The 19346-nt window shown below is 44.0% G+C and overlaps 1 protein-coding gene across 12 annotated transcripts in view; it reads right to left on the bottom strand.

Moving 5' to 3' along the window:
- The window catches only part of CHD5 (chromodomain helicase DNA binding protein 5), a 135048-nt gene extending 119049 nt beyond the window's left edge, over window positions 1-15999 (bottom strand). For 6 of the 12 annotated variants that reach the window (XM_031963736.1, XM_031963748.1, XM_031963739.1 and 3 more), the window contains exon 1: window positions 15652-15998. In XM_031963736.1, the coding sequence (XP_031819596.1) occupies window positions 15652-15739 (88 nt within the window). In that variant the 5' untranslated portion in view covers window positions 15740-15998. Of the gene's footprint in view, window positions 1-15651 lie in introns of all 12 variants that reach the window. The other 6 variants (XM_031963741.1, XM_031963738.1, XM_031963743.1 and 3 more) reach the window with 2 other exon arrangements.
- Window positions 16000-19346: the final 3347 nt, after the last annotated feature.

Genomic DNA, 19346 nt, shown 5'->3' with positions numbered 1-19346 from the left:
TAACTGATTGACATAGGAGACTTGTATGAATTGATAAAGAGAAAAGCAAGGAGAATCAATCCATTATGGATATTATTTTCAGAGTTCTGCTTGCTTTCCTCATATGATCCTTATTTCTACAAATCTGAGAGGTAAATGATGTTATTATCCTATTTTGCAGATGACTAAACTGAGGAAAATAGGATTAAACTACATAAATATCTGAGACTCAATTTGAACTCAGGCCTCCCTAATTCCAAGTCCAGCACTCAACCCCACTATACCACTTAGCTGCCTCTAGACAGATAATAAGGAAAAGCTTCCCAACACTGAGGATTTCTGTTAAATTATGGGTTGAACTTTCAAATCAGTAAATGAATCAACCATTAAGAATCTGTTTACTCCCAATTAAATGACAGATGTTGTGTTAGGCAATGCAAAGATCAAAAGAAACACTTTCTACCCTCAAGGAGCTTACATTCTTTCTGGCTACACAGTTTCTGAGGTCCACCTTACTCAGATTCACTTCCTCAAATAACTGTCTATTTATTCCATTGTTAGATAATTCTTGTGCTTTTGTTAGTCAATCTTCTAAAACATGCTAAATATTTATATAGATTCAATTACAATGTGCACTTTAAAGAAAGGAAGAACTACTTCAATAGCTAGAGAAATGTGCAATGTTCATGGTTAGCTAGAGAAATGTCCAATGTTTATGGTTAGGTCATGTATATATAATATAAACGACAATACTTCTAAGGTTAATTTAATGCCATAATGACCAAACTAGCAAAGGAACATTTGATTAGAACTGAATAAATGATATAAAGAAATTCATTTTGAGAACAACAGATCTAGACTATCAAGGGAAATAATGAAGAGAAAAGTGGGAATGAAAGAGAAATTGCATTTCCAAAATTCAAACTACATTATAAGATAGCAGTCATCAAAAACTATTTAGTACTGATTTTAAAATGTGAAATAAAACAATAAAACAGACTAAATGGGGAGAATAGGAAATAATAGAACTCAATAACAAGGATCAATAAATTGGAAAACAAATCATCTGGAAAAGAATTCCCTATATGATAAGCACTGCTGAGAAAACTGCAAAGCAATCTGGCAAAAATAACACCTACACCAGCATTTTATACCATATTTCACTATAAATTCCAAATGGATTCATGACCCAGATATTAAAAAGCATATTGCAAAAAGAAAATTAGAAGAGAAATAGATCATATACAATTTAGTTATGAATTCTTATATAGAATTCTTATAGATGAATTCTTAACTGAAAAAGGAAAGGCAATTATAAAAGATAAAATAAAAAGTATAATTACACAAAACTAAACAAATTTGAACAAAATAATTAATGCAGCTAGGATAAAGAAGAAAATGGGCTACAGTCAAATAACTCTTCTAATAAGAATTTGATAGTCATTCTCCAAAAAATAAGTGGTCAAGAACATAAAGAAATGGTTCTTAATAGAATAATTACAAAGATTAACAATGCTCCAAATCATCAATAATAAGAGAGAGCCAAATGAGCGTCAAGGTTTTGCCTTCTAAGTAGTCATGAAAGAGAAAAAATAGGGACAATAAGAGTTGGAGAGGTTGAGAAAAGATGGGAACAATACATTATTGATGGTGCTATGAATTAGTATCACCATTTTAGAAAGCAATTTAAAATTATGCAAATTAAGTGACTAAAATGTCTATACTCTTTGACCCAGAACTTCCACAACTAAGCATGAAAATATATTTACCTATTAAAGATTCTTATATTCTCCCACGGAAGCATTGGGTCTGGAGTCAGGAAGACTTAAGTTCAAATTCAACCTCAGACACTTACCAACTATATGACACCAGGCAAGTTACTTCATCCTGTTTGCCTCAATCTCCTTATCTGCCAAATGAGTTGAGAAAGGAAATGGCAGACTATTCTAGTAATGTTGCCAAGAAAGCCCCAAATGGGGTCACAAAGAGTAGGACAGACATGACTGAAAATGACTAAACAAAAATAAGGTTCTTTTTCAAGCTTTAAATTATAACATTATGAACCCAGCACTCGAAAAAGACATTGCTATGCAGCAGCCCATTCCATTTTTTGTACAACTCTAGTTGCTGGGAAATTCTTCTTTATATAATGAACCAAAATCTACTTTCCTATAATTTCCACTCACTGATTTGAGTTCTACTCTTTGGAGCTCCATAATAAAAACCCAATCACTCTTCCACTTGAAAAGGCAACAAACTATTGTTCAATGTAATAGGAGATGGATTTAGGGTCAGGAAAAAAATTTGTGACCTGGGGCAAGACATGCAACCATGTTGCCCTCTTTTACCTCAATTGTAAGAACATTGAAAAGAATAAAACAAAATTAAATTACAATTATAATGACAGCCCCAGAAAAATTGCAGAAATTCAGCTATCTTTTTTGGGGGGGAGGGGAAAAGGGAGGAGGGAGAAGTAGGGAGACAAAAGGCAAGATTGTTACTATAGATGTAGAATGGTTCATATGTTGTCAGATATGGTCTTTGTGTTTCTTAGTTTTGATTAAAAGGAAGGGCTCATGGGGTAAGTAAAGCATGAAAATAAACATATAAGGCATCAATAAAATTTTAAAATTCATAAATAAATGAAATCATGGGAATGGACAAGATGAACTTAAAGCTCCCTTCTGGTTCTAAATCTATTACCCAATGGACTAAAAAGACAGCCCATTAAATTTTTTTGAATAGCTACAATTTGGGGGAATTTCTTCCTTACACTAAACTAAAATTTGCTTCTTCTTCCATATTTTTCATCCACACTCACAGCTCTACTCTGAGTCCAAGAAGTAAGTTTTTTTTTTTGTGTGTGTGTGTAATCCCTCTTATATTTGACAAAATCAAGTTATCTCAAGCCATTTCTCCAAAGAAATGTGAACATGCCTAAAGTGAACAGTCAAGAGAGAGAAGCCCGCATGCAGTTGGAAACCAGAAACCATGGTGGCAGCCGGCCAGCACCATGGACAGCTGCTCTCAAACTAAAAAGTCCTCAAGGTGCATCTGCATGTTGGTCTCTTTCCTTATCAATGTCCATACCTTTGTTCTCTCTGTGAACTAATCATTTATTTATCATATCTCTAAAATTCCTGACATCCTTTCATTTATGTCTTCTCAAAAACAACACCAAGGTATCTAACTGGTCAAAAGAAATATTTTTCTTAAGACAGAAGAGGAGGAAAGGATTGCTCATCCCTTGGAGTGGTCCATGGGTTGAAAAGTATGGACGTTTACTGGGTCAAATGAGAAAAAGGGGAGAAACAACTTTCTCCCCTAAGTTCCCTAGCAAGAAAAAGTAGGGCCATGGGGGTATTCCTAGGAACATAGGAACCTGGATTCAATCACTTAATGGTCCAATCCCTTTCAATTTACATAGGGAGAAACCGAAGCAAAGACAAGAAGGTACACAGTTCTATTGGAGACTTATTAAGAGGCGGAGTGATATAGCTATCTTTTTTGGGGGGGAGGGGAAAAGGGAGGAGGGAGAAGTAGGGAGACAAAAGGCAAGATTGTTACTATAGATGTAGAATGGTTCATATGTTGTCAGATATGGTCTTTGTGTTTCTTAGTTTTGATTAAAAGGAAGGGCTCATGGGGTAAGTAAAGCATGAAAATAAATATACAAGAGCTGGCTTGGGAGTCAGGATGAACTAATTTTAAGTTCTGCCTCTGAAACACATTGGCTGTCACTGAGCAAGGCAACTAACCTCTCCAGGTGAAGCAGGTCGTTGAGTTCAACCCACATAAGAAACAGGGCCTTCTCGATTCCATTAGGGAAGAATGTTTTATACACTGCCAGACAGGGTGTCACCATATTGAGTGATTTTGCTTCTTTTTCTTTATTACAGGAAAGCATTCAGTTCTGATGATGGGGCAATGCATAGGAAATGGGGAGGAGATTTCCAGAGATTGTTGTGATGTAAAAACAAATGCTCACAAATGTTTGATTGACCAGTTCCTCTACTAACCATTGTAAAGACTTCCAGTGTTGGGAAACTTTTATTTAAATGATCATGTAGTTGCTTTGATATTAAGTTTTAGCCTTAGTAAGTATTATGACATAAAAATAAGTAAATATGAAGAATGCTTATAAACAGATTCCTTCCCAAAAGGGAGGGTTAGACACTCACAGGACCTATTTCTGGTGTTACCTCCTCTGATGCCCCCGGTCTTAGTCCCTGGTTAGAAAGATTTCTTCTCTTCTTGAACCATTCTGGTGATCTTTGATATAGACTTAATCATTTAATCATCTCATGCCCCAAAGAAGGGTACCTTTTCCGTTCCTCTTCTACCCCTTTATATCTCCCTTTTATGGGTTGTTCTCCCTGATTAGAATGTAAGTTCCTTTTGGGCAAGGATGGCACATATTATTTTTCAGTCATTTTCAATCCTGTTCAATTCTTCATGGCAGATGAGGAGTCTGAGGCAAACTAGGTTATTGACTTATCCAAGATCACTTAGCTAATAAGTGAGTGTGGCTGGATTTGAATGACTCCAGACCCAGTGCCCTATCCACTACACCACCTAGTTGCCCCCAGACTGGCACATAGCCAATGCTTAATAATTATTTCTTGTTTCAGGGCACCCCCATTCCAGACACACTAGACAGCATTAATATATTTATTTTTCATACATTAATGACACTTTTTTCCAGCTGCTGGGTCTGAAGCATTGTTTAAAAATATAAAGCTCTCAGGGCACCACCGTCTTAGAGCCCTCTGGGTAGCAAAGAGATAAGGAACTGAAAACTCTTCCTGACTCCTCTTTCTCTGACAAGAAGGATGCTCAGATGTTTTGGAGGGACTTGTTCAGACACATTACCCAGTTCCATCCTTAGGAAAATAGAGATAATGTAGCAGTAGAAGACATGAGTTTGAATCTTGCCTCTGTCTCTTAGCTTCTTAAAGAAGTCACTTAACTCTGTGGGCCCATTTTCCTCATCTATAATGGAAGAGAACTGGACTGAACAGTTTCTGAGGCTCCCTTTTCAGCTTGTTCTAAATCATAATCTTATGACCTGCATTCAAAGCTTAATTCTGCCACTTATTCCCCATGAAAACTACTTAAAATCTCTCAACATCATCCCCCTCATCTTTAATAAGAGGGAGTTGAAACTCATAGAGAGATTCCCAAAGGATGATGTGGTCCTCTAGCTTGTCCTTTTCATGGAAGGTATACCGAATAATTGCATCAAGTCCCAGAACATTGCAGAGGCTCCTAAATGAGATTCATGACCACTCTGAAGAATTTGGTCTAACTATCCCACACAGGAAAAAGTAAGTGGATGAAAACCATTCTGCAAACTGTTTTCAGTCATGTATGACTCTTCACGACTCCTTAAGGTTTTCTTGGCATCTTTGCTGGAGTGCTTTGCCATTTCCTTCTCCATCTCGTTTTACAGCTGAGGAAACTGAGGCAAAAAAGATAGTGTCTTCAAGGTCACACTGCTTGTGTCTGGAGACCAGATTTGAACTCATGAAGATGAGTTCATTCTATGCACTATGGCGCCACCTAGCTGCCCTTATGCAGGCTATGGAACGCAATTGAATGGAGGAGAGTCCATAGAACAGATCCATTATTACAAAATATCTTTCATAGATAATACAAATGGACAATGAATTGGCCCTAGAATAGAACGAGAGGAGAATTGACTTTGGGAAAGTGTGTAGTCCTTGTTAATAGCTAGTGCTTCAAAGTATACAAAGGAGACATATATATATGTATATACATATACTGTGTATAAATATACATATGTGTGTATGTGTATGTTTTTGTGTATATGAATATCTATTTCATCCTCACAACAATCCCGAGAAGTAGGTGCTACTTTTATTTCCATTTTATGAAAGAGAACACTGAGAATGGGATTGTGAGAAAATTAATTTTTTGTTCACTAAAAAAAAAAAAGTTTAATTTTAGCTAAGACAAAAAATAAATTATTTCTAATTGCATCTATATAATATCATATAGTTTTGGCAGATGGGCTTAAAAATGACATAAGCATTTTGTAGCTGTCTTGAATGAGCTTGCTCTTTTTTCTATCATTTCTCTTCAGTTTTATTACTAATACATAGAAATACAGGGTTTTATGGGTTTGTTTTGTATCCTACTTTTGTTAAAAAAAAAAAAATACTGTCAAGAAATAAATTAAAAGAAGGGACTGAACTCTATGATCTCAAGATCTCTTCTGTGCTGCCATGATTCTTGAGTTTAGAAAAAAAAAAAGAAAAAAGAAAGGTTCCATCTTGCCCTCATCACTAGATATTAGAAAATCATTTGTGGAATCACAGAATTCCAGAACTGAGACTTCAGAATTCATGTTCCTCAGTTTTCAGAGGGAAAAAATGAGGTGAGGAAAGAAGTAATTTAGATACTGAAGGTCACATAGTATTAATGGAAGACCAGGTTTAGCACTCAGCTCTTCTGAGTTGGTTTTGCTTCTGTCACCTAGCACAGGGATACAATGGCGTTTACCTAATGATCATTGGGTTGGATTGGATGGAGGCTCAACTCAGGGGACCATCTCTATAGTGATTTCTGTCCCCCTTCTGGTCACTAGTACTCTGGTCCCAGTAATTACTTTCTAACTTGTTCTTGAGTCAGCAATAAAGTAGTAGATGAGAGAGCACTAGCCTCAAACTCAAAAAGAGTGATACAAATAATGCCTTTCTTGTTGATTAGGAGATCCTGAACAAGTCACATTTAAGAGCTGTAGGCAGCTATCTAGGAAGCTATTTCAGAAAAGACATATTGGAAGAGGAACTTCCCTATGCTAATAAAATCACAGCCCCACTCCTTATCCCTATAACTTGTATTTAATTTTCCGTTCGATGTTGTTTTCCTTTTAGACTACTGTAAGCTCTCTGAAGAGAGGAAATGTATAAGGGTTTTTTATGTGTAGTGTTGTTTTTCTGGGTTCGTTTTTGTTTTGTTTTTTCCTTGTATCTTCAGTACCTAGCAAGAAGCCTGGAATATCATAGGTATTTAATAAATGCTCACTGGAAGAATTAAATTCAATTACATTGAGTTCAGTTGATATGAATTAAATTGGAGCCAATTTCTTTTCTCTTATAGCATGCTGTCTATGCTGCCTCTTTCAGAAGGGGGAAATTTCTCTGCTGGTCCTCAGGGATGGAGAGGAAGCACATGGATGCTGCATTTTTTTTCCTCTCATTTCTGGGTTCCTATGAATAAGAGTTACATATTTTTTTCTCTCCCCCCCCCACACACATACACACCCAAAAATAAACAAAAAAGGTGAGGGAAGAATGACTGGACAAAAGTGCCTCTCTTATTCCACAGTTAGACTAAAGCCCTTTCTACTAACTGGGCTTGTTTTCCTCCTATAGAAGGGCCCACAAGGAAGGGGGAAAGGAAGATTGAAATGAAAGCAACATATTTGACAAGTAATTAGTGTAACTGTTGCTGAATTTTAAGAATATGTGTGACAGCTCTTGACACTTGAAAAATCAGCCCCTCTGGGAACAAGCTGCAACTTTTCCTACCCAGCCCCTACTCGGTTTTGGTCCCTAACTGAGAAGCAGAGAGCTCAAGGGCCCAGCAGGCAGCCCGCAGGGCATCTTGCCGGGGAGGTGGGGGAATCCTGGGAGAGAAGGAAGCCAGGCATTACCTGCTTGGGAACACAGGGCAAGCAAGGTAGGAAATCAAATTGGGGAGGGGAAGAGAAAAGGGGGAGAAGGAAAAGGGGACTAAGCCTTGCATCGACTCAGCACGTCCAGGTAGGTCAGCACCACTGGGACCAGAGAAGGGACTGAAGCTTTCCATAATCTGCAGAGGGGCCATAGCGGGGATAAGGAAGGGGAACCACTCTGACTTTAAACTGCATGAAGAGGGGCAAGGCTCCCAGCAATAGGGAAGGATGGTTCTCCCAACACCTAGAGACTGTATAAATTGTTAAGCCATAGTTTAAGCAGGAAATAAAGTCCAATAGGGGACAACTACAACTAGAAAGACAAAAGGTGTTCAAAGTCCAATAGGGGACAACTACAACTAGAAGGACAAAAGGTGTTCAAAGTCCAATAGGAGACAACTAAAAGGAAAAAAGGTACTTTAGTGTATAGTTGAACAAATGTCTAAAAGAATAATCATATATATATATATATATATATATATATACATACATATACACACACATATAAAACATGTATATACATAGACTGACAAGAGGTGTTCAAAGTCCAATAGGGGACAAGTTGAATGATAAAAGGTGTTAAAAGTCCAATGGGGACAACTAGAAGGACAAAAGATGTTCAAAGTCCAAGAGGAGACAACTAGAAGGAAAAAGGGCATTTAAGTGTATAGTTGAACAAATATGTCTAAAAGAATAATCGTATATCCATATGTAAATATACATACACACATAAAACATGTACATAGAATGACAAGAGATGTTCAAAGTCCAATAGGGGACAAGTTGAATGATAAAAGATGTTGAAAGTTCAATAGGGGACAACTAGAAGGACAAAAGGTGTTCATATCATATGCTTTTCTTAGCATCCCCAGGGTTTGGTACAGTTCCATATGTTGTTCAGTCGTGTCCACTTCTGCGTGACCCTGTAGACCAACTGTCCACAGACAAAAATGCTGGAGTCATTTGTCATTTCCTTCTCCAGTTTTATGCAAGGGGTTAAATGACTTGTCCAGCATCAGACAGCCAATAAGTGTCTGAGGTCATACTTGAATTTTGGTCTTTCTGAAGCCTGAAATCTGGAAGAACTGAATTCAAATATGACCTCAGATAATTCCTAGCTGTGTGACCCTGGCCAAGTCCTTTCACCCTGTTTTGCCCCAGTTTCCTCATCTGTACAAAGAGCTGGAGAAAGAAATGGCCAACCACTCCAGCATTTTGTAAAGAAAAGCCCAAATCAGAAATTACAAAGAGTAGAACACAACACAAATGACTCACCTACAACTTTCTGACTCCAGACTTTATTCACCAAGCTGCTCTAGCATATAATAGGTACCTAATATTCATCAACAGACTGGTTGAAGGAATTAGGGAACTATTAAACTGAAGAAGACTAAAGGGAAGGGGTTGGAATATTGCCTGTCTTTAAGAATTTAAAACATGGACGAGAGCTTAAATTTGTCCTTGCCTCAAAAGGAACACTCTAAAGGAATTGATAGAAGTAATAAAAAGGCTACATCATTTAGGTCTACTATAAGGAAGAACTTCCTTAACAATTGGAAGTCTACAAAAGTGGAATGGACCACTCTTGAGAGGTAATGAATGGGGTTCCCTTCCTTAGGGACATCCAATGAAAGTCTTTCCAGGGTTAGAAAGTTTTATGACAGCATGAAACCCTCAGAATATTCCAGTCAGTCTCTTCCTTCTGCAAATCATCAAAAGAAGCTACCAAATGGATATTCCTAAAGTCCAAGTCTGAATCTCACTCCTCTGAGAAAGCTTTCTTGCTTCCCCTATTATTATTATGATTACCTTGCTTTCCTCTTATTATTACCATTATCCTAAGACTATAAAAATATAAACTCATCTGTTTATCATCATATATCATCATTATATAAATGCACCAAAAGCATCCACGGTGTGATTCAGTCTTCCCTAGACCGAGTTAATTCGACATTCATCACATGATACTAACGCCAATACCACATCCCAACTTTGCCCAGGCTTCCTGGAATGCTGTCTTTCCTCACATCTACCTATTAAAACCGCATTCAACTCAACTTAGATGTGAATTCTTACTTAAAACCATTTTGACCTTAACACTCCACCCACACAAAATGATTTTTCTATTTTTTATCTTATTGCTTTCCCATAAACCACTTGGTTTAATGGAAAATGACTTTGGAGTCAAGGGGACCTGGGTTTCAGTGGTAGCTCTGACACTGACACTGTCTTTTATTCTTTTTGTTCAATCATTTTCCCAATTGCATCTAACAGAGTTACAGTGTTCTAAGGCTGGATTTGAATTCGGAAAGTAGTCTTCTTGACTAGGTCCATTGAGCCATTTCAATCGTGTCCTACACTCTCTGTGACCCCTTTTGGAGTTTTCTAAGAAAATATTTCCTTCTCCAGCTCTTTGCGGATGGGGAAACTGAGGCAAATAGGGTAAAGTGACTTGCCAGGGTCACCCAGCTAGAGGCTAAATTTGAACGCAGTTCCTCCTCATTCTAGTGTCAGCCCCTCTAGCTAGCTAGCTGCCTGATTAGCTGTATAACCATGGGCAAATAATTCCATCCCTAAGCCTCGATTTTGTATCTGTAAAATGGATATAATATCATTTATGTTACAGAGCTGTTGTGAGTGCTGCTGAGGGGTAAAAGATGGGGGTTGTGCAATGAGCAAGTGAGATAGAAATGAGAACTATCATGAGAACCCCGAGGGGGGCAACAGAGGTATTTGTTGAATGCCACACTACACTCCCTTTCCAGTCTCTCTTGCCCGAAACATATTCCTTCCTCGCCTCTGCTTTTTGGAATCTTTGCTTTCCTTCAAAAATCAACTCAAGTGCCACCTTCTTTCTGAGCCTTTCCTAAGCCTTAGAGTGTCCTTTCTTGAGCCTGCTAGTGTCCCTTGGGAAGAGTTTATTTGCAGTCATTCACTTTGTCCTTATGATGAATTGCATATGCATTTTTGTCTCCCATTCCCATTTAGAATGTAAGTACCCTGTGAGTGGTGGCCACTTTTTTTTTTTTGTTTGTTTATATCTTCAGAGTTTAGTATAGTAATTAGCTTAACTCTTAATACTTAATTCTTTATAGATCTATCTTTAAATTTGTATTCCCAGTGTCTGGAGGACCATTTCCAGTCATCCTGATCTATATCTTGCCACTGGCCCCAGATGGCTCCAGAAGAGAAAGTGAGACTGTGACTTTGCCCAGCCCTCCCTCACCTAAATCCAATTTACTTGCATGGCACGGCATCACCACCTTGATGTCATGAAGGACATCCAACCACCCAGTGTCTGACACACAGTAGGCACTTAATGTTTGTTCATCGACTAATACTGTGTATCTCCGTATTATGTGAGTATATTACCTTTCCATTAAAATATAAGCTCCCTGAGGAATGTTTTTCACTTCTGTCTGGGTGATCTCTAGCATTTGGCATAGTGTCTGGCACATAGTAAATGCTTGTGGGTGGGTTGGTTGGTGGATTATAATTCCCATTTTACACATAAAGGAACTGAGGTTCAGAGAACTGAAGTGATTTCTCTAAGGTCATCTAGCTTAAATGTTAACCCTGGGATTTGAACCCCACTCCCTAACTTCAAGTCAATGACTTCTTTTATCACACTAAAAATAGGAAGGTAGCTTCAATTTGTTGACATTCGGGTATTAGGCAATGAATGGGACTTGGAGAAGTCACTATCTGTTCAATTTGTTGATATTAAGCAATGAATGGGACTTGGATAGGAGGAAAACAAAAAACAAGAGCAAAGAGAGGTGGAGCAGGGAGAAAATCCCAGAAGCAGCAGAGAGCCATAGATACATAGTGAGGCAGGATTAGGCAGAGGAGAAGACTCATTGATTTATGGGTGTTTTCAGATCTAGAGCACTGTGCTCAGTTTCTGCATATCATCTAGTAAGGAGGACACTTATAAGCCATATAGTGTGTCCAGAGGATGAAAACCAGGAGGAGAAAGGGGTCTTGAGTCTGTTTATGAGAAGAGGTTGAAGGAATTGGGGATGTTTAGCCTGGAGAAGAGACAGCTCCGGGAGGACATGAGGGCTGTTTTCAAGCATGTGGAGATAATCATTTGCCAGGCACATGGCCAAAAATATTCTTTCTTCAGCTCTACAGAAGAGATTCGGGGAGTAGAAACATCTGAAGCAGGTCCTTCCTAGGCAGGCTGAGCCAATTTCCTGAATGGCAAGCACAGCATTTCCCTGGGAATTTCCCCATACTGGTTGTGTGACCCCCTAGAAAAGTCAAAATATTTTTGCAGAGAAAAAAAAAGGTTGGGGCCATTCAATGGAGCCCTAGAAGAATGATCCTCAGTCCTACCTTTTGTAGATTCCTGCTGTTCCCAGGACTTTCACATATTTTCATTTGCTCTTTACTTCACCCCAGTGGGGTGGAATAGGCTTTGTTTTCCTCATTTTACAAATGAGGAAACCGAGGCTGAGGGAAAGAAAACAATTTGCTCAAGATCACACACAGCCAGTCATGAGCAGAACTGGGACTAGAAGTCAGGTTTGGAATCCAAAAGGACTTTAGGAAGTGATCTCATTTGACACATGAGAAACTTGAGATCTAAAAATGTGGACATGATCCAAGTAGGACTGAGGAGCCAATCCAGGTCTTCTCACTCCAAGTCTGTGTCTCCTTCCAGAGCATCGATCGATCATTTTGAATATTTTTATTAAGTAGATACCATTTATGAAACCCTATTCCGGGCACTGCGACATGAAGGTGAATGACACAGACCCTTGACCTCAAGAAGCATCCAATCTAGTCAGAATTTGGGGAGAGGGGGGGAGTATGTGAACAACAGTAACCAGAATACAGTAAAAGATTGAAATAAGAGCAAAGGAAAGCTTTTTATTGGAGTCCAGACCTAAGCTTTCAGTCACACAAAGGGAACTCCTTCTCGGGACAATTTCTCCACCAATACAGATTGGCAGTTTTTTCTGAGAAGGAAGAGACCATTTTTATCTGCAAAGATCAGAGAGGAGTTGAACCTTAGAGAGAGGAAGGAATATTTCAACAGAGGAAGCTTGCAGGAATAGAGAGGGAGAAGGAGGAATGAATTCTCTGTAGGTATGAAAAGTTCCAAGATGAAGAAGGGTAGGAAAGAAAAAGAGTTCCAATTTGACTGAAAGGTAAAAGTGAGTGATCAGGTTCATTTGGGATGAAATGGTAAAGATAAAGGCTTAGAATAGCACTAACTACTATTGCTGACTCTCAAGACAGAGAGACAGAGCTCCGAGGAAAGGCATTCATGGTGTCCATCCAGTCCAATCCTCTCATTTTGCAGGTGCAGAAACTGTTCCAGAGTGGTCGATGTTTATCCAGGGGCACTCAAAGAATAAATGACAGCTAAGATTTGAACGTGGGACCTTTGACTGCAAACATGGCACTCTTTCCTTTATAGGACAATCCCTTCCTCTAAGAAAAGGGTAGTGAGATTAGAAGAAAATGCTTGGAATCACTATCTTCAGAGGTTGATAGGTGTTCATCATAACTGAAAATGTGCATCGGGAGTCAGTTTTCAGGAATGAGGTGGTGAGAGGGCTCTGTCCTCTGCAATGCTGTGTTCAGTTCTAGATTCTACAGTTTAGAAAGCTAGCAGATATCCAGAGCCGGCCAACCAGAACCAACAGATCAGTCTCCAAGCATTTATTAAGAACCTACTGCATAGCAGGCTCTGTGCTATGTACTGGGGAACACAAAGACTGAAAACAAACCACTTCTTGCCCCCAAGGAAATTATATTCCACCAGAGACACAGACTTAAAACAAACCAATTCTTGTCCCCAAGGAAATTATATTCCACCAGAGAGACACCATGTATATAAAATTGTACGTGTAGGTATGTACATATAAAATAATACATAATTTTAAAGGGAAGGGCCGGCCACTGGGCAACTTGAAAGGAGGATGAGGGAAGGCTTTGTGTCGGATGGCAAAAGCCTTTGAAATCCTGCCATATCAAGGAACCATAATTTGGTTTAACCCAGAGAAGAAAAAGATTTAGGAGGGAAAAGATATGTCTTCAGCTGTTACTTGAGGAGCCGTTATGTACATGAGGGATTGTCTCCGTTTGCCCCAAATAACAGGACTAGAAACCATTAATGGGCTGGAGAAGAAGGTGGAAATAGGGAGGGGATTCTAGAGAAATGCCTGGAGATGGATGGATCAGCATGGGGGGAGGGGGGTGGAAGGAGGAGGCAGATAAATAGAAGCAGCTCAGCCACAAGTGGGTGATTGACTTGGTTGGTTAATGAGAGCTCAACCCCACAGGTTGCTGGGTAAACTGGAGTGAGGGGTTTGAACCCTGTCCTGTTTCTTCCCAACATGAAGTTTATTTTAAAATAATCATAAATCCCCAAGGCTGGGGTGAGTTTGGAAAGCCAATAAGCAGTTGGTAAACTTCATTTCTGTTTGAGGAGCAGAGGGGTAGTAAGAGACAGGTTGGGAAGAGAGAAAGCAGAACTCAACAAGAAGGGTTAACTTCCCAAGCTTTGGCAGGTGAGGTCCAGAAAGGCTCCATCTCCAGTCTGAGGCTCCAATATCCCAAAGGGTGGAGGAGGGAAAACAGGCCTGGCACACAGACAGTGGGAGAGGAAGACTCTGGGTTCTGAAAGTTCCTTTCAGGGAGGAAGTATCAGCCTCCTCTCTCCCTCCCCATCTGTGCCTCAAGGTTGCACTTGGGACCCCCAAGTAGAGGCATGCTACCTATACGCAGAGACCTGCGGCTGGTTTCTTAGTCCACAGACTTGAAATCCACAGAAGAAAGAGCAAAGGGAGGACTCCTGAGTGGTGGGACTAGGAGGAGGGAGGGGAGGAGGGGCAGTCCCCGAACCTCCAAATGGATCTGTCACAGCGGGAGACAGCGTTTCCCCCACATTCCCCTCCCCCCATGGATCCTGGTCTTCAGGTATAAAGGATTAACTGTCTGAACTCGGGCTTTGGAGAGGGCACAGTGTGAGCGCTGGGGCTTAAGCTTGGCGAGGAGTCCCTGGCCCTGCCATTCCACCAGCACCCCAATCGGAGCTGCTGGGACATCCTCTGGGTCGACACCAGACACCCACCTGTCCTCTGCCAGCCTTTGGCAGAATGGGACACCACAGTGTGGCCATGAGCGCCAGAAAGGGGCCAAGCCCATGCCAGCTAGGTCCTTGTTACTTGGCAAGGGAAGAGTCCGGGCCGGCCAATCCTTAGCCACAAACGCTCCCGGAGCCCCACCACTCGCCCCTCCAAGATCCACTCTTTCCTCGGAGGGAGTCCTTGGAGGGCCCCACCCCCACCCCTCGGCCCAAAACTCGAGAGGCGCCCAAGGCCTGGGACCCTTTCCTGTGGTAGACACCCGGAGGCCAAAGCTTCCCGTGCCATCGCCCAGGGCGCGTCCCACGGCCGTCCCCCCCTCCCCGACCACCTCCTCCAAGTCTCCACAAACACACACGGGCGCGCGCACACCCCACACTCAAGGGCACAAGGGCTGACCCCGGCTGCGCTTCCCGCCTCTCTCAGCCCAGTGCCTCGGCTCTACTACCCGGAGAGACCTGGAAAAGGTGGCCCAGCCCCCTCCTGCACAGAGGGCAACCAGGGCGCTGCCCACGGCCCCCCCCTCCCCGTGCCCAGCCTCCAGCCCAAGCGCTCGGCTCGACGCGATCACTCCCCCCACCCCCGCCGCCCGAAGCGCGCACAGCCTCCCCAGGACCCGGAGCCCCTAGCTAGAGGCTCCCCGGTCGGGGCCCCGAGCCCTCTGTAACAGCCCCTCCCCGGAGACAACCTGGCGCAGATCCCTCTCCCGCCCTGCCCAGCCCGTGCAGCTCCCCTTCCTCTTCTCCCTCCTCCCGCGAGCGGGTCTCGAGCGCCGCTCCTGCCCCAGGGCCCGTGCCCAGCGTCGTCCTCCTCCCGCTCACCATGCCTGCGCCCGGCACCCGGGCACCTCGGGCGCTCCCTGCTCACCTGACATGTCCTCGTCGTTCTCCATCTCCTCTTCCTCCTCCTCGGGCAGCTGCGGCGGCTCCTCCTCTGTGCCCAGCGGGCCCCGCATGCCCGGCACGGGGGGGAGGGGAGGGGAGGTGGGAGCCCCCCCCCGCGGGGCGCGGTGCCAGGCTTAACCCGTGCGCTGCCGGAGCTGCGGGCGCGGCGGGCGAGGCCGGCTTGGCGAGAAGATGGCGGCTACCCGTCCCCCCCCCCCGTTCCCCCCCCAAATCTCAGCCCTGGACCCCGATCCCTTCCTTCTCCCGCCCGCGTCGCTAAGCTCCACAAAAAGCCCCCCGAGCGCTTCGGCTCGGCCACTCCGGAGCGCTCCGCCCCCCCGCGCCCCGCAGCCCAGCCTGAGTCCCGCAGGGGGGCACACATGCCCGGATTGTGACGTCCAGTCTGGTTGCCGTGGCAACCGCATCCCATCGTTCCAGCAGCACCAGGAGTTCGCACCCGGGACCAACTTGGGGGGACTAGTCTGGAGAGGGCCCGGGACTGTGGGGGAGGAGGAATCGGAGGGGGTCGGGCCGAGAAGCTAGTGGAAGCCCGGGACCGACGGGAGTGCGGTCCCGCGGTGGTCTGGGAGGCTTGGGGAGCCACCAGCCAGACGGCTGAGCGCCCCTGTAAGGCCACGGAGGAAACGGAGGGAGTGACAGGCGGGAGCGGGGAAGTGGGGGGGAGGGGGGCGGCGGGAAAATATGCCCTCCGTACGGGGGGAACCCAAAGGCCCGAGTCGGGGATTCGGCTCCCCCTTCCTAGTCTGGATGGCTAGATGCAGTGGGGCTGCACGGGGGGAGCACGATGCGCCAGACCCCACCCCAAGAAGGGCAGGAGGGGTAGGGGGCAGGTCCCACGAGCTCTAGAGGGGGGGAGAATACCTGGAAATAAAGCTAGTTTGGGATATGAGCGCCTTCCCCGCTTTCCTCTCACAGTATGTAGAATACACCTCCCAGCCCCCCTCCCCCACAAATGGCAGTGCATACCCAGACACCTGCCTCTCTGGACGCCGGGGGGACAGGAAGGACACTGTATCCGCCCTGGACTTTCCAGGGGGAACCCCCTCGCTCTTGGGGGGGGGGGGCTGCTCCCTCCCCCTCTGGCAGTGCCCCGGCAGCCGCTTGGGCCCTGGTTCCCCAGCTTCCTTCCAAAGCCCCTTTTCCCCACTCCGGCTTTATGCTAGGCTCTTTTCAGTAATCCCCTGGGGAGCCAGACATCGACCTGCATTTTCAACTCGGGGCCAAAGTGTCTGGACGTCCACCCGTTGGCCTTCATCTAGAAGCCGAGTCTCGGGGAAGGAAGGCAAAGGGTGAGCGCTCCAGCCACCGGCCGCGAACTCTTACAAAAGGCAAAGAGGCGCCCGGATTCCCACTCCGGAGCTGGGGAGGTAAAAAAAAAAAAAAAAAAAAAAAAAAAAATAGCAAAAGCTGTCAAAACAGAGCCCTGATAATGAAGCGAGCTCCCTGCGAAGACATGGAGCTGCTCTGATTTGCTGGCGAACTTTCAGAAGCCACGTGCGGGGAGCCCGCACTCGGAAGGCCCCCTCGGGGCCCGGCCGGGCAAAAGCGCTGGCATCGGGCCCTTCTCGAGGGGCCAGCCCCGCGCCCCCACCTCCCACTCCCGGAGGCTCAGCTACCTCGAGCCAGCGCCTTGGATCGCATCTCCAGCCCGGGCACAGAGCAAGCATCCGGATACTCCGCACCCACCGGGGAAAAGCCACGTTTACCTTCCAGGATCAATCAATCAAAGGTCTCTCCCGCTTAGTCTGTGGCCAGCAGGGCACTTAACCTATCAGGCAAAAGACTTCATCCTCCCACCCCCACCCCCATCATCGCTTTAAATTGGGGTTAAAGAATCTTCCCAGAGTTCCTCCTGGGATCTGAGAAACTGCCACCAGGATAGAGAAAGGGGCAGGGGGAGTGCCGGGTGGGGGCGATGCTGCCTGGGGCTGCCCTTTCTTAGCAAGAACGTTCAGAGGATTCTGCCTTTAAATGCCTGAAAACTAGTCAGAGGGTGGCTGGAGGGCCCGGAACTCCCCAGGGAAGGAAAGAAATCGGGCAGAGCTAAATCCCTCCCGAGCCACAGCCAAATTAATTGCCAGCCAGCCACAGATAAAAGGTCCTCATTGCTCACACGAGCAGTGGGGCGTGGGGAGGACGGAGGCAGCTGGGATGGCCCGCCTCTGCTTGGACCACAGGGCAGCTGAGCATCTCGGGTTACCTCCAGGCCCAGCTTTTTTTAAATCCTGCTGCATATGGATATTTAAGGTGCTGAAGTGTCTACCTCCGAGCCTCGGAGAAGGCAGACTGAAAACAGCCAGGAAGGTGCCGGTCTCCGGAGCTTTCTAGGAAACAAACCAATTGGCTCCTCCTTATTTAAGGTTCCTAGGAGGAAAACATCACATCCATTTGCTTCCATTGAGCACCTAGCCAAGGGGAACCCAACATCGGCAACTCACACGTTTTGGGTTTTGTTTTTTCTTTTTTTTTCTAGCAAGATATTATTAACGTCTATTTCCAAGTCCCACTTTCTTGTCTTACATGGGGGGGGGGGGGGGGTTAGAGAGGGAGGGAGGGAGAAGCCGCCTCCTGAGTGATTCACCATTAACAGTCACCACCAAGCCTCCCCAAATAACACCAGCCAGCAAATATAGTCAGGGCTCTCCACCATCAAGAATATACACTTTTCCCCCTGGACCTAATCTTTAAATAACACCCACCCCAAACACAATAGTACCATCTGTCTTTGGGCATTTGCAAACCCCATGAGGGGACTCTGTCTTATCTAAACTTTGCATCTGCTCTGGCACACTGGTCTGCATATAATCAATGTTTAATAATTAATGTACGGGGAATTCAAAGGAACTGGAGGTGCCGTATCCCACTTTGGGGAAATACTGATTTTCTTGTCTCATCCACTCTCACCATTCAATACCTACCTTCCCAAGCCCGAGTAGCAGTTTAATTTAAGAGACAATTATTGAGCACCTACTATGTACAGGGGCATTGTGTCTAAGTGTTAGATGTACAGAGAGAAAAGTACAAAACTGTTCCTGCTCTCAAGAAACTTTACTAGAGAGAGGTGTTTGATATGCATACAAATAAATAACTGCTAGTCATTTCAAAGAAGAGAACAACCTGGGCTCAATCTTGGGACTTCAAGGACGTTTAGTCCAAATCCTCATTTTTTAAATCGGAAGAAATGGGTACCAAAGGTAAAATCTGAACCCAGAGCCTCTGATTCCAAAGCCAGGGTTTTTCCTGCTATCCCAATCTACTTCCGTGAAAAATGACAGACTTGGTATGAATTGACACCTGAACTGAGCTTGGAAGCAAATGAGAAGAAAAGGGAGCAGCAAATTGAAGTGGGTCAAGGCCTAGACAAAAGTACAGAAGTAGGAAGTGGAAGGTTATGTAGGGGGAGTCACATTAGCTGGTTACTTTGATAGGAGTGAAGGGAGAATATTTTGTAGAGGGCTTTAAAATATCAAGCTGAGAATTTTGACTTCTGCTGTAGAGATAAATAGGGAGCCACCAAAGATTTTTGATAAAGAGGAAGGTGACTTGGTCACACTTAATGGTTTGAAAACATCAATTTGGCAGCTACATGAAAGATGGATCACAAAAGGGAAAGAGTGAAGCACAGGGAAAATTAAGGGGCGCTAGGTGGGTAGAACA

The sequence above is a fragment of the Sarcophilus harrisii genome, chromosome 3, assembly GCF_902635505.1.
Source record: "Sarcophilus harrisii chromosome 3, mSarHar1.11, whole genome shotgun sequence".
Taxonomy (NCBI): Eukaryota; Metazoa; Chordata; class Mammalia; order Dasyuromorphia; family Dasyuridae; genus Sarcophilus; species Sarcophilus harrisii.
Note: the sequence above shows the minus strand (reverse complement) of the source record. Positions and strands in the feature narration are given on the sequence as shown.